General features: G+C 46.1%; 2 protein-coding genes across 3 annotated transcripts; one reads left to right on the forward strand and one right to left on the reverse strand.

Moving 5' to 3' along the window:
- The first annotated feature begins 2,128 nt into the window (after nucleotides 1–2,128).
- LOC120810216 (uncharacterized) lies at nucleotides 2,129–5,231 on the forward strand. Its single transcript, XM_040164580.2, has 8 exons — nucleotides 2,129–2,502; nucleotides 2,618–2,841; nucleotides 2,921–3,005; nucleotides 3,156–3,358; nucleotides 3,544–3,643; nucleotides 3,721–3,856; nucleotides 4,099–4,332; nucleotides 5,046–5,231. Exons 2-8 carry the CDS (start codon nucleotides 2,767–2,769, stop codon nucleotides 5,101–5,103), a joined length of 891 nt encoding a protein of 296 aa, XP_040020514.2. The 5' UTR covers nucleotides 2,129–2,502; nucleotides 2,618–2,766; the 3' UTR covers nucleotides 5,104–5,231.
- A 647-nt stretch (nucleotides 5,232–5,878) lies between these two features.
- On the reverse strand, nucleotides 5,879–12,074 carry zc3h12aa (zinc finger CCCH-type containing 12Aa). 2 transcript variants are annotated; one of them, XM_078094484.1, is made up of 7 exons: nucleotides 11,101–11,679; nucleotides 10,201–10,597; nucleotides 9,582–9,721; nucleotides 9,353–9,483; nucleotides 8,034–8,268; nucleotides 7,783–7,889; nucleotides 5,879–7,657 (listed from the first exon to the last, which is right to left on the reverse strand). In XM_078094484.1, exons 4-7 carry the CDS (start codon nucleotides 9,474–9,476, stop codon nucleotides 6,654–6,656), a joined length of 1,470 nt encoding a protein of 489 aa, XP_077950610.1. In that variant the 5' UTR covers nucleotides 9,477–9,483; nucleotides 9,582–9,721; nucleotides 10,201–10,597; nucleotides 11,101–11,679; the 3' UTR covers nucleotides 5,879–6,653. The 2 variants fall into 2 exon arrangements, with proteins under 2 accessions (XP_077950610.1, XP_040020511.2); XM_040164577.2 differs by lacking the exon at nucleotides 9,353–9,483 and having other exon boundaries at nucleotides 11,101–12,074.
- Nucleotides 12,075–12,287: the final 213 nt, after the last annotated feature.

The raw sequence follows: 12,287 nt of genomic DNA on the forward strand, positions 1-12,287 counted from the left end.
GCACAGCTTGTTTTTCCCCCCCCTTCAGAGAGTCCTCAGGGCTCTACACCCTAGAAACTAAGTGACAACAGCGGCGTGTCGGCCTCCAGGTGAAAATGAAGACTTGAATTGGAAAAAGTGAACACCAGTATTCTTTGGCGTCACGTGCGATGCTGTGAATGACGTCTTCCCGTCCGCCGCGTTGTGCAAACCCACCGCGTGCCCTTTCATCACCGTGTACTGGGGATATCGAGGTCTAACAACGAAAGTGGTTGAATTAAAACGTAAGGAACCTCCACGGCATCATCTGCAAGACGCGGTGTCGGTTCCCAGAAAGCTGGAGACGCCACCAACAGATAAAATGGACTTTAGTGAATCTGTTAACTGTGATAATTGGCCTGCATCATCCCGTTATTCCCTGTACGCAGCCACCAGAGCTCCGTGTGGCTGAAATTCAAAACATGCCGACAAAAACTTCTGATCTGATCTAAAATCATCAGTTAGTAAAGTTTGCTCACCTGCGGTGCTCCTTGTGGATGGTTCTACCTTCGCCAGCTGCGGTTCAAGTGAATGAGCTCTCTCTCCTTCTGGTGTTACCTTTCTCTGCTTGGTCAACTCCCCACTTTTTCGCTTCCTGCCAACGGAACCCGAGTGGCAGTGTAAGAGGGAAAAAGTCTCACCTGCACAGATATACCAGTGGGAGAGGAGGAGACTAACGCCCCGCGGTTGCTGGGTGGGTCTCAAAATGCCGGCCGAGTTGATGAGGAAATCATTTTTCTCGTGAAGATGCTTCGGAAACAGTAATAACGTGCCGGTTGAATTGATAGCACGATGAAGCACAAACGCTGCACCAAACAGAGAGCGCTTCATTCGTAATCATCCCATTGTGCAATTCAACACAAAGGAACATCACATCACAACGCGTCACGTTGTCGGGTTGCTTTGGTGAAGGACATCTCAGCGCAGCAAACATTTAAAGATTTACAACCGTAACTCAGTGGATGAAGCCCTTGTGAGTCTATGAAACAGGTTAAATTTCTGTGGCCCGCGGGGTGGATCGTATAGGCAGCTGGTTTCGGGTCGACACAATGTGAAATCGGACCCCCAGCTATAAAGTCCCAACGGACTACAATACAACGAACACAAAGAGTTGCTTTGTGGCCTAAAGAACGTAGAATTCTTGGCCGACACAAAAGGGACAATTCAGGTGACAGAAGCACTCCTTTTTTTATTTCATCGCAGCTTCGCGAGACAAATATAATGTTTCCTTGGCGTCCTTTGAAAAAAAGAAAATAGTTTGAGAAAAAAAAAATCTATATGTGTTAAAATCAAATCCAGACTATGTTTTCAAAATTTCAAATGTAGGTTCTCTAAAGGCAGAATACAAGCCATTAATGCAAATAATATGCATCAAAGAGACTCGGTCTCTCTCACATTTTTACAAGGGTGTGTTTGTAGTAAAATAGCGGCATATCCATACGTTGAAAGAGTAGCTGAGCCTTTTGAGCCAAGAAAAAAATGGCATTCGTATGAGAAATAAACTGTGAGCTGATGCATGCAACATTATTGTCTCTCTCGTTGAAAATACAGCACCGCTTGATATGTCAAAAAGCGTTTAGGATCAAAATCTACATCTACAGCATTACATGTAATACGTTAATAGTTTATCATAGCTTTTACAATTAAAGAGACCCTTAACAAATACACTTACAGACTCTGTAGTTCAAAAGATTGTCAACTCATGAATTCAAGCGATATTGAAGTTTGTGAGAACATAAATGGCTTCCGAGGTCATATCATCTACAAAATGCTTGTTTGCTAAACATTCATTTACAAATTCTAATGTTTGATTGTATTTGTTGTGCACCGTTACTGGAAGCTGTTGCTGTCTTCTTTCTTCATATCTGTTATCACTGGTTATCACTTGTTCTGTATGACCGACTGTGTCCACAGCGAGTTAAAGGGTCCGGAGTCTGAAGTCCACCATGGTGTTACCGTTTACATTGTGCAAACAGAAAGGAAACAGAAAATAAACAGCAACGAAAAGCGTGAACATGCAAAGTATTCACGCTATGTGAATGTAAATGTTGTCATTTGAATTGAAAATTCTTCTCCCCTTATTATCATCCATTATTTACACCTCATCTCTGACAACTGAATCTTTTGATTCAGTTGCACGTGCATGTGCACATGCAGGAAAGATGCGTGCTGACCCTGAATCCTCTTTCGTCTGACAGTTGCGCTGCATGTGGAGGCCGCATGTTGTTTATAGATACGGCTCAGTGGCCCGAATTAAGCAGCCTGGATGCAACTGGACTGCGCAACTGCACAAGTAAGAGGATCAGACAAGATTTAGCCACCCAGCAGTCATCAGCAGCGCGGCTCTCACAGACGTGGTGCATAGCAACAGGTCAGCGCGCCACGTTAGCGCTCAACGCGGACCAGGACCCGAGGCCCAATCGGGCAGGAACAGGAACTATCGTGCTTCCTCCCGCCCGCCCTACGGCCGAGCTTCTGGCAAAGGTCAGTGTCCAGCGGTTCGCCTCCCATCAGCGGCCTTCAGTCCATGTTTCCATGCGCACGCGTCCCAGCGTGGCGGCATCTAATCGCGCACGGCGTTGCCTTCTTTTATTTTAAGCCGCCTGCGCCTGACCCTCCGGACTCACCACGCCAGTGTCCATCAGGGATCATCAACGCGCTCTCGTGTTGAGATCAATGTCATTTCAGATGAGTTGCCCCCCACCACCCAAGTCACAATATCCCAACGTGAGGTGAGCATGCTTCATCATGACGGCATACATCCTGGGGACTGCGTTTGCATGGACATTCAAGGGGATACTGTGCACATTCAGATTTCTTTGGGTGAGAGCTCTGAAAATTTGTCATTCAAATCCGGTTTGATTTTTAAGGCGGTTGTGAACCAAATTTATTTGCATTTTAGATATGCCCCTACAACGCAATCCAATTCTTGCCACGGGAAAGTCACATCATAGAGGACACAAACCGACAGCCGAAACAGGTTGTGGGTAAGGATGACTGTTCTAATGTTCTAATTGTTCTAATGAAATGAAGTCCATCGATCTCATCCGTCACGTTGTGTTTCTAGTTTATGGAGCCGAAGGTCTATCTGCATTCGGCTATAAATCTACTTGACTTCTCAAGTTCTCATTAAACAGAAAGGGCACATCCCTCAGCATCTGAGGGTAAGGGGATTGCAGCCATACCAGGCAGCCCCGACCGTGCAACTGCCCTCCATAAAAGACTGACCAAAACCGAGACGGACATATTGTCCCTCAAGACCAGGGTGGCCTGTGAGAGAGCATCATGGGACAGGAGGTTTGCAGAACTTCGAAGAAAACAGGAAGAACTACTTAATCAGGTACGCTTGTGGAATAAGGATTCCATTTATTGACTTCAGTAAAAGCCAGACCTTTGATTTATGCAAAGCTGCAAACTTTCAGAACAAACCTTTGGTTAAAGTACATCAGTAATTACTGATGTACAGATGATCAGTAATTTCCACCACTGGACTTCAGCATTGAAAACGTTTCTCCTTCTCCGTAGCTGGCCGCTCAGGCGGGAGAGTCGGTGAGAGTTGGCGGTGGCGGAGAGCACGAGTCGGAGTCAGGCGTGGACAACGGAGAACTGTTTGAGGACTGCTCAAGTAAATGGGAGTTTTACACCCGGCCCATCGCAAAGTGTGAAAAATAATGATGTCAACTGCTGGTTTCTGATGAACAGGTGGTCTCTCAAGACCGATGTACCAACACCGAGGGTCGGAGGTGTTGTCAAGCGGGGACGCTTGTGCAGGCAGCTTGTCAGAAAGCCATTCATCCTCATCCCTGAGCTCCAGAGCTTCCTTCTCCTCAGCCACCAGGTGCAGGCCTGCAGCCCTTCAAGCAGTAGTTATGCAAAGAGTTATGCAAAGAGCAAAGAGAAGACTGACCATTATATTTAGCCCCAAGAGCCTCTCTTTGCTTGATTTAGTACAGAACCTGCATGGACACCCCACGGTTAAGGGGTTTTAATAGAGAATATTTCATTTCACTATGAAAGTTGGAAAAACGAAGCCTATCACAGTTGTGTTACTGACTTCACCTTCTCTTCTTCCGATGTGAGATGGTGGAGAACCTCTAAAGGGCCTCACCGGGTGTTTGTGCCCCATTCCCCCATGGACCTGGAGCTGGGTCACCGGGTCAGGGTCCTGCTGCCGTCCGGACGGATCAGCACGGGAACGATCCGTTTCCTGGGTCCCCTGCAGGGGGAGGCGGATCTTCACCTCGGGGTGGAGCTCCAAACACCTGATAACGAGTTGCACGATGGCAGCCACCGGGGACGCAGCTACTTTGAATGGTAAATGAGCTCATTTTCTTACGGTGTGAGCACATGCAATATGAGGCTTCTTAATGCTTCTCGGGGTGTAACCATGACTCTCAGCCCCGCGCTGGGATTTATTGTGTTCACACCTGCGTCACTCCAATATTATATCGCAGATTTGCACTGTTCATTTCAAATAACTGGTAAAGTTCTTCGAGAATCATCTGTTACTAAAGTAGGATTTAAAAAGTCTTGGATAAATACATGAAATCACATTTAAGTGTCACTCCGTATGAAGACTTCTCAGGGCAGCACATCGGTGTTTAATAGCCAAACAATGCCTCCGGGAACACTTGGATTCTGCACAGCGATAAAGGGAGCCTCAAGTTACAGCATTTAAGAGGCGAGGCGTGAGTTTGTTATGTGATGTCTAAACCGGTTTGCTGACCACAACAACAATTAAAAAAAAGAAAGGGCTCAAATATTTTCTTTTCTTCTTTAAACTGATTGTAAAGTTCACACACGTGTGACTAGTGTATCCTGTGCATTGATAAATGAAATAAATACCCAATGAAACCACTTCTATGGGCCTACTGACAAATCATTTTCATTCTCTTTTCATTTTATTTTTTATAAAAAAGACACACTCAGAGGGAGTGAGACTTTGTTATTGACCTAAGATGTTTTTACATTGCATGTAGATGTTTTCCACTGTATTAATTTAACAACTCTGTTTCTCTCCTTTGCAGCAAGCCTGGCTGTGGTGCCTTTGTACCATTCCACAAACTACTGATGGCCTGGGAGTGACAGGAGTACAAACTGCTTTTGTAGAAATGACAGACGGCTAAAGAGTACAGAACAGTAGTTACAAGCATGTATTTGATCACTAATAAACAAATGAATGTCTTTGTAGTGGATTTACAAAATGGATATATGTTTACGGGTTAAGTGTGCGCTTGGACAGCTCCTTTAGTGGACTCTTCTGCTCAAAAAACAAGCAATATAGTGTCTTAGTCTCACTGAGAAATGCTGAATTTCAAACTCTGGATGCCCAAAGGCCCTAAAAACCAGTTTAGCAGTGTGAACAAATGGCTGAGGTTATCCCTGTCTTTCTTGTTCATTTAGCATGTTAATGTGAGCTAATATTTGATAATTATAACACAATATACAGCGGGGAATACAGGTACTTGGTGATAGTTGGGGAATCACCGTGGTGACAATTCCTCCGCTGGGACCATAATTGTGTTTACTGAAACTCACAGAAATCCACCAAATAGCGGTTGAGCTGAACGGGGTCATTCAAAAACAGCATTCCAGAACAGTCTGCCTCCGAGCAAACAGACACAAACCCACACAGGCTGACCTTTCACCTCGCACACAAAATAACAAGCTTCCGTTTGCAAAAGAGACATCCTTGTGAAATTTGATGAGGCAGTTTGGTGGAGGTCTTGGGCAACATGCTCTGATGTAATTATGAGTCAGAGTAAATGGTGAGCTTCCTCGACTCTGGTGGCATTTCCAGGATTGGTTAAATTCAAGAAAGACTGGTAGAGTTCCCACCCCTGACTCATAAATCTGACACTTTATTCCTTTGTGTTTATTTCATTCCTTGTTACGCCGACTAGCATTTACCTCACAGTTTATATTCACATACTTTCCAAGAGAACAATTTTTAAAAGGGATTAGATTCCACATCAAACCTGTCACCTTTCAATTGCACAGTGCAATAAATACCGGTCTATTGCAGCAACACTGTTCTGAGAATGATTCTTGGAACGGATGCTGAGTTTACTTTTGCTTGTGTCAAAGTCTTGTTCTTTTTTTCCTTGTTAGGTTATGGTTTCATTGTAAATACAAACCGCGAGCCCGGATCCTGGACTGGATTGACACCATCTGAATGCATCGACCTATTGAGATCCTATTGAACAGAAAACTGGAGAACTATGGCGAGTAAAGTAAAATGTAATACTTTATGAAGGGTTTTCTTATTGCACAAACTTATTTATGGCAAAAAAAAGAAGATAAAAAATCGTATCACATTGACACAATATGCATCAAAAGCCAAACGGCTCAAACTCACACGAGACATAAACGTTTTGTTTCGAGGCATCCAAAAGATAGGATGACAGGGTAACATTTGAGTTCAATAAAGTCAAAATGCAAATAACAGAATGCAGAAATAGGAAGACAAATTGCATTCATTCCACAGAATGAAACATCTTTTCAATGACATTACCGATCCCTCCACAGTAGACGCTTTTAAAGTCTTAAGAGGTCTCGAGAGGTTCCTTCTTTCCTGCGATAGAGACTCAACGCGACGGCCGTGTTCTGACAAAAGAAGGAAATGACCAGAGGAATCATGAGAACACCCCTCGCTGAGCCTTACGGTTGAGGATCTCTGCGGCCAGTTTCTCAGCATTCATCACGTGTGGAAACATTCCCATGACTGCATCGACCTGCTGCGGGGGGAAGATGGCTTGCAGCCTTCTGCGAAGTTCCAACCTTTGTGGGTCGTAGGCGGCTTGCGGCGACTGCTGTTGGCCCCACGAGTGGTACTGTGGGCCTTCGTAAGCGCCGCTGTAAGGGTGTGATGAATGGCCCGGGCTTGAGGTCCTGGCTTGGGGCAGCACCTGGAAGGGATCGGACCAGTACTGTTGCTGATGATGTGGGGCTGCGCCGTAGTGGAGGTGGCTGGAAAAGTGGTTTTGGTGCGGGAACACGTGAGGAGGGTAGGCGTCGTGTTTGGGCTGACGCTTGGCGTCCTGGCCTCCGTGATGCCGCTGGTGAGCTGGTTCTTCGTAGGAACAGCACCTGCAGGTCTGGCCGGTGTTATTTTCCTCTCCATTCAGGGGGGCGTGGCTGGGCCCGCCGGGAGAACTTTGCTGCTGAGGCCTGCGCCTCAGGGAGTTGCTGACGCAGTGCGAATAGTCAGAGTACTGACTCTCACAAGAGCCGAAGCCAGAGTCCAGGTACTCGTGAGAGACGTTGGGGTAGTACTGATTTGGCGTGGAGTGCAGGCCGGGCCACTCTGTCAGGCTTCCTGTTACTCGAGGCGGCATTTGAATTGGACTTTTTCCCGGGTCCTCCCAGTACCGTGCATTTTCACAAAACTGACCTGTGTGTGAAGAACTGTGCTGGGATCTTGTGTGCTCTGTGTTAGGGTCTTTGGCATCGGAGAAGGCGTTGTGAGCAGGGCCTGGATCAGACGGAATCGGTCTGGGTGATATTCTGGCATTCCCCTGTTCTCTTACAGTAGAAATCTGGGCTTTTTCTCTCAATTCATCAGCCAGGGACAAGTAGGCCTGGTTCGACCGCTCTGGGTGGTAGAACTTGCATTTCATACCGTAAGTACACTTTTTGTCTGAGGAAAACAAAAATGGACACACACACATACACATGAATGACGTGTCATCTCATTTAGGAACTACTCTACACGTCGTTCCAAAAGCTTTGAAGGAACCGAGCTCGGTGCTAATCCCACTTTACCGTAAGGACACAGCTGTCGCTTTTGCTCGGCAGGCAGTGGCTTTTTCCGAAGGAAGTTGTCGAGACTGGGGCCATGGCGACCCAGGGGGTCATCCGGGGGCATGAACCTGGAAATAAAAAAAGTACATGTTACAAATCGGCCGTATGATAATGTTCCCCTGACTACACCCTTAATACGCACAAATCCCTCTGGAACCCAATTAAATAGCATTTAAGGAACTTAAATTTGGACCAACGGCCTTAGTGCTTACTTGTCGTTCACAAACGAGAACATGAGGAGCCTCTCCTCAATGCATTTCTTCCACTCGGATCTTTCTCCTTGCAGGTCTCGGTAGGTGTCATTGGATACGATCACTCCGTCGGAATCGTACGCCAACTTGACGATGAAGCGGTCGTCGTAGCAGACCACTCGCTTACCACCGACCCGGCGCGACGGAGTGAAGACCACTATTTTCCGTTTTTCAAACTCCAGCAGGATGTGTTGATCTGAAAGCAGAATCTAAAATCGTTGGCTACCAATCGAACTGCTGTGCGTGTGAATTTGGGTCCACCAGCTACACCCCCTAACACAAGACCAGGTATCACCAGTACAGGCCATCGACTGTTAGTCCTCAATATGACTTGTTGGAAATATAAAAAAACAGACGCTTACACATCCAGTAATATGAAACATGAAATGTGTAGGACTCAAAAGAAGCCGTTCTGCATGACAAGAAGACACATGAGCTGCTGGCGATGACGATAAACACAAACACTTAAAGGCACTTCTCTGACTTGAGGGCCTCTCAGACGGTCTTTACTTATTATCTCGCTGTAGATGACTGGCAGCAGTTAACTATATCCTTCAAGCAGAGAAAAACACCGCTGTACTTCCTGATGGGGCTTTCCCAGGCATGACCGCCGGCCGACTTTTACTTCCTTGTTCACAGGTTGAGAATAGAACCTTTGGATTGCTCCACCCTGCCCGACACTGAAGCATGAGGAGGGAACGCAATTAAGAAAGCTATTTTACTGTTGTTTGTAGTGGTTTCCCGCACGAGCCGTCGTCCTGGTTTCATCTGGAAACATAACTCCACGGAGAATGCAGACAATCTCTGTTTCACAATCTCCACGCTGTTGCCTCATGGCCTTGGCATGAGTTCAGTGGTTGTGCTTCAGACAACGTTGAAACAGTCAAACTCGTGGCTACACAGGGGCTCAATCTCACATGCAGGACATGTGCACACCTACTGAGGGAACATAATAACATTTCCAGGAGTTCGAGGAGTTTGTTTGGAAAACGTGCTAAGCGCTCCTTGCAACACCTCTTAAACTGACAAATCGAACATGTTCAATCTTGTTTGTTTGACCAAGCACAAACTGTGGTTGTTTTACATGGTTATGTGGTTAACTGTTTGTGGGTTATGGGTTAGCGGGCGAACCAGCAGAGAATCCAACGCTGGTATGTCCTACTTCTATTTTGTACGGTGATATTTGGCAAGGCACATTGATTATGTTCTTTTCTGTCTCCAGGGAGTGTTCAGTACATGTATCAACATAACTTTGTCAAAAGAATTCTTAATGAACTGACACTTTTGCATAAAATACGCAGGATTTGCGGAGTGTGCTGAAGAAGCCTCGGACCATCGGCATCTGGGATCTTGGTTCCTGCCATCATGTTTTTTTTGGCCAAGGGCAAATGGAAATGGCCACATTTTGACCCTGCGAATAGGATGCAGCGGGGTTTTAAGGGGGTTTGTGAGTCTGAATTAACACGAGAATCACCTGTCCGCTTTGTGGTACGACCCTCGTGTCCTCACCTGTTATGGGGCTGTCCGGTCTGGGCTGCTCTTTGCGCCAGGTGGGAACAAACACGGTAACGGCAGTGTGACCTCTGTCCAGAAAGAAGTTCACCGCCAGCTGGATGCCGCGGCACGAGAACACTTCCTTGTTGCCGTGGCTGTCGCAAGAAGCAGGAAACAGAAGATGAGAACAAATTATTTCCCTATAAATAATATGAAAGAGAGAAGTGGAACTTCAGCAGATCTGCGCAAACAACACACGCCTTTAAATGGCTCGTGCTATTAGTCACTGTGAACTTCCTGCATAGCACTTCATATCTAATCAGCGCTGTAGGTGTGTGCAGATAGAATTTACATGTTGTAGGCTTCACAGAAATATGCTCGGATGGGAGTGGGAATACCGCTTTCGTAACACGTGTTAATAATCCCTATGTTAGAGTCTAAAGACTCCGAGTCAATGAGTAAGCAACTGTGACACTTTGTTTTCTCGGCACATTGTTGGTCTCGGCTAGACCACACCTGCTGCCGTAGTTCAAAGAAGTAAAAAAAAAAACAGCTTTGGCGAACTGTTAACTCGTCTTTTAGTCAGATCATCCACGGTGCCGCAAAACGAGAGAAAACTGCTCATCAACGTCACCTCATTGCGACGTTGCTGCCGTCAATCACGATGGGTCTTAGTTCTGTGTCGGTGTTCTTCCGGTCGCCCGGATAGAGGTTGACCCCGCACGGTCCAACGGCCCAACTGGGAGGCAGCAGGGGGTCCTTCCGGCCTGCCGGCTCGGGACCGGTTGCACACGGCGCGGCGTCGGTCCTGCTCAGAACCAGCTCTCCCAGCACCGAGTTGGTGTCTGTGCTCAGGCCCAGCTTCCTGAGAGCGGCCTTCACCTCTGCTGAGCGGTAACCCAGTTTCCTGAAGAGGTCCACTCTCAGCTGGAGCTCCTCGCTGTTCGCTTCGAGCAGGTCCAACTCTGGGGGATCCATCCTGCAGCCTCCTGGCCTCTTTTCAGCCGCATATAGAAGACGTGTTCCTCAGCCTTAAGAGGACATTCGTCAATTCATATATGCGTTCATGTTTGCGTGACACAATTTAACCTTTATCTTTCCCTTCTGGATAACTTCCCCAAAATTCTTTCTGGCGTGTTTGGTATCTTCAGAAACTCTTCTATGGTTACAGTGAATTGGGTATTTCCGGAAAACACAGCCTGAGGGTGGACATCAAAAAACAGATCTGACTAAACACCCAAGTGATCGATCTAAAATGTAAATCAAGCTACAATTTCCAGCTTCATTTAGACTATATGAATATCTGTATTTGTCGCATTGATGAGAAGCACCAGCACACATGTTTAAGAAGTCCTAACTCCACTATAAAGTCTCCCCAGCTTCCCTCTCCGCCTGTTAAATGAAGTCAGCTGGAAAACAGCGTCCAATCCTCTGTATGTACATTCAGCGAAGCCTTGGAAACAACAGAGGACACCACCAGGAAACGGCTCAGTATCTCTCCAACACATCTCAGAGGCAAACGGACACACTTTACCTCCACGGCGCGTCTCTCTCTCTCTCTGCGCGCTCCGTCCGGCCGCACAAGTCTGTGTCAAGTCCCGCAAACGCTGCGGGGGTGCGCTAACTTTGACACGCTTGTGACTGCGCGAGCACCGCCCTCTCCGAAGACTTCTTGCCCGTCCTCCTCTTCCTCCTCCTCCTCCTCCTCCTCGTCGCGGAGTCACGCCGAGTTTCCCCATATTTGCGTTCAGCCGAGATTAGTCGGTGTTTTCCTCCGGTGGTCGCAGGCGGACAACACAGCGGCAATAAAATGCACTCATTGGCTTTATGGATCTCAGAGTTATAAAGAACAGAGCGCATTTCAATAAGATGCATGTGCCAGGAAGACGAATAAAAATGGCCATTGACTTTTGGTTTCATAATTCCACATTTATTTATTCAATAGTACTTTTATTCCCCACTGTTACATTCAAATGAATGGAGGGCGGGTTTCTCCCGTATTCATGCTATTGAAACATAGTTATAAATAAATAAATAATTCGTGAGTGAACATATTTATTTTGCCAATCTACATTAAACGCATGTTTTTTTTAAATTTCGTTCGATGGAATTTTACTTCCTTGTACATGCAAGTCAAAATCCCACTGATTAATAATATATTATTATAATAATTATATAACGAGTCATGCCCGTTTGCGATCATATTGTATGAGATTCAGGTGTGTGAACAAAGTCTCAGATTTTCCACATAATCAACTGAAAGTATTTCAGTTCCGTTGAAGTTACAGTCGGCTGTTTTTAAGAGAAGCTCGTACTGTTGCACCTGTCAATCAAACCAGCGTTCGCGCCTCAGGAAACTACCTGCATGCCAAACTGCCTCGTAAAAATAACCGAACTCACTTGGTGCCACAACGACGCGTCATGGTTTTTAGTTCCACCCTCCGTCCAGGTGCCGCTGTTCTCGAGGAAATACCTGCCGAAACAATTACCCGCAAGTCCTTGCAATGTGACGTAAGGTCAAGTAAAGGGGAACAAGGAAGACGGAACGTGTGTTCAGGCTGTCATATTAAAAAGCGTATACATTTAAAACGTCGAGGATTAAAGAAAAAACATGAAATCACACGATATTAATTTATTCATTCATTAAATTAAAATGAAAGAAAACATTTTCATCACAGGAATTTTGACAAAGGACCTTTCATTTCATGGAGAAAGAGCCTG

The sequence above is a fragment of the Gasterosteus aculeatus genome, chromosome 20 (assembly GCF_964276395.1).
Source record: "Gasterosteus aculeatus chromosome 20, fGasAcu3.hap1.1, whole genome shotgun sequence".
Lineage (NCBI taxonomy): Eukaryota > Metazoa > Chordata > Actinopteri > Perciformes > Gasterosteidae > Gasterosteus > Gasterosteus aculeatus.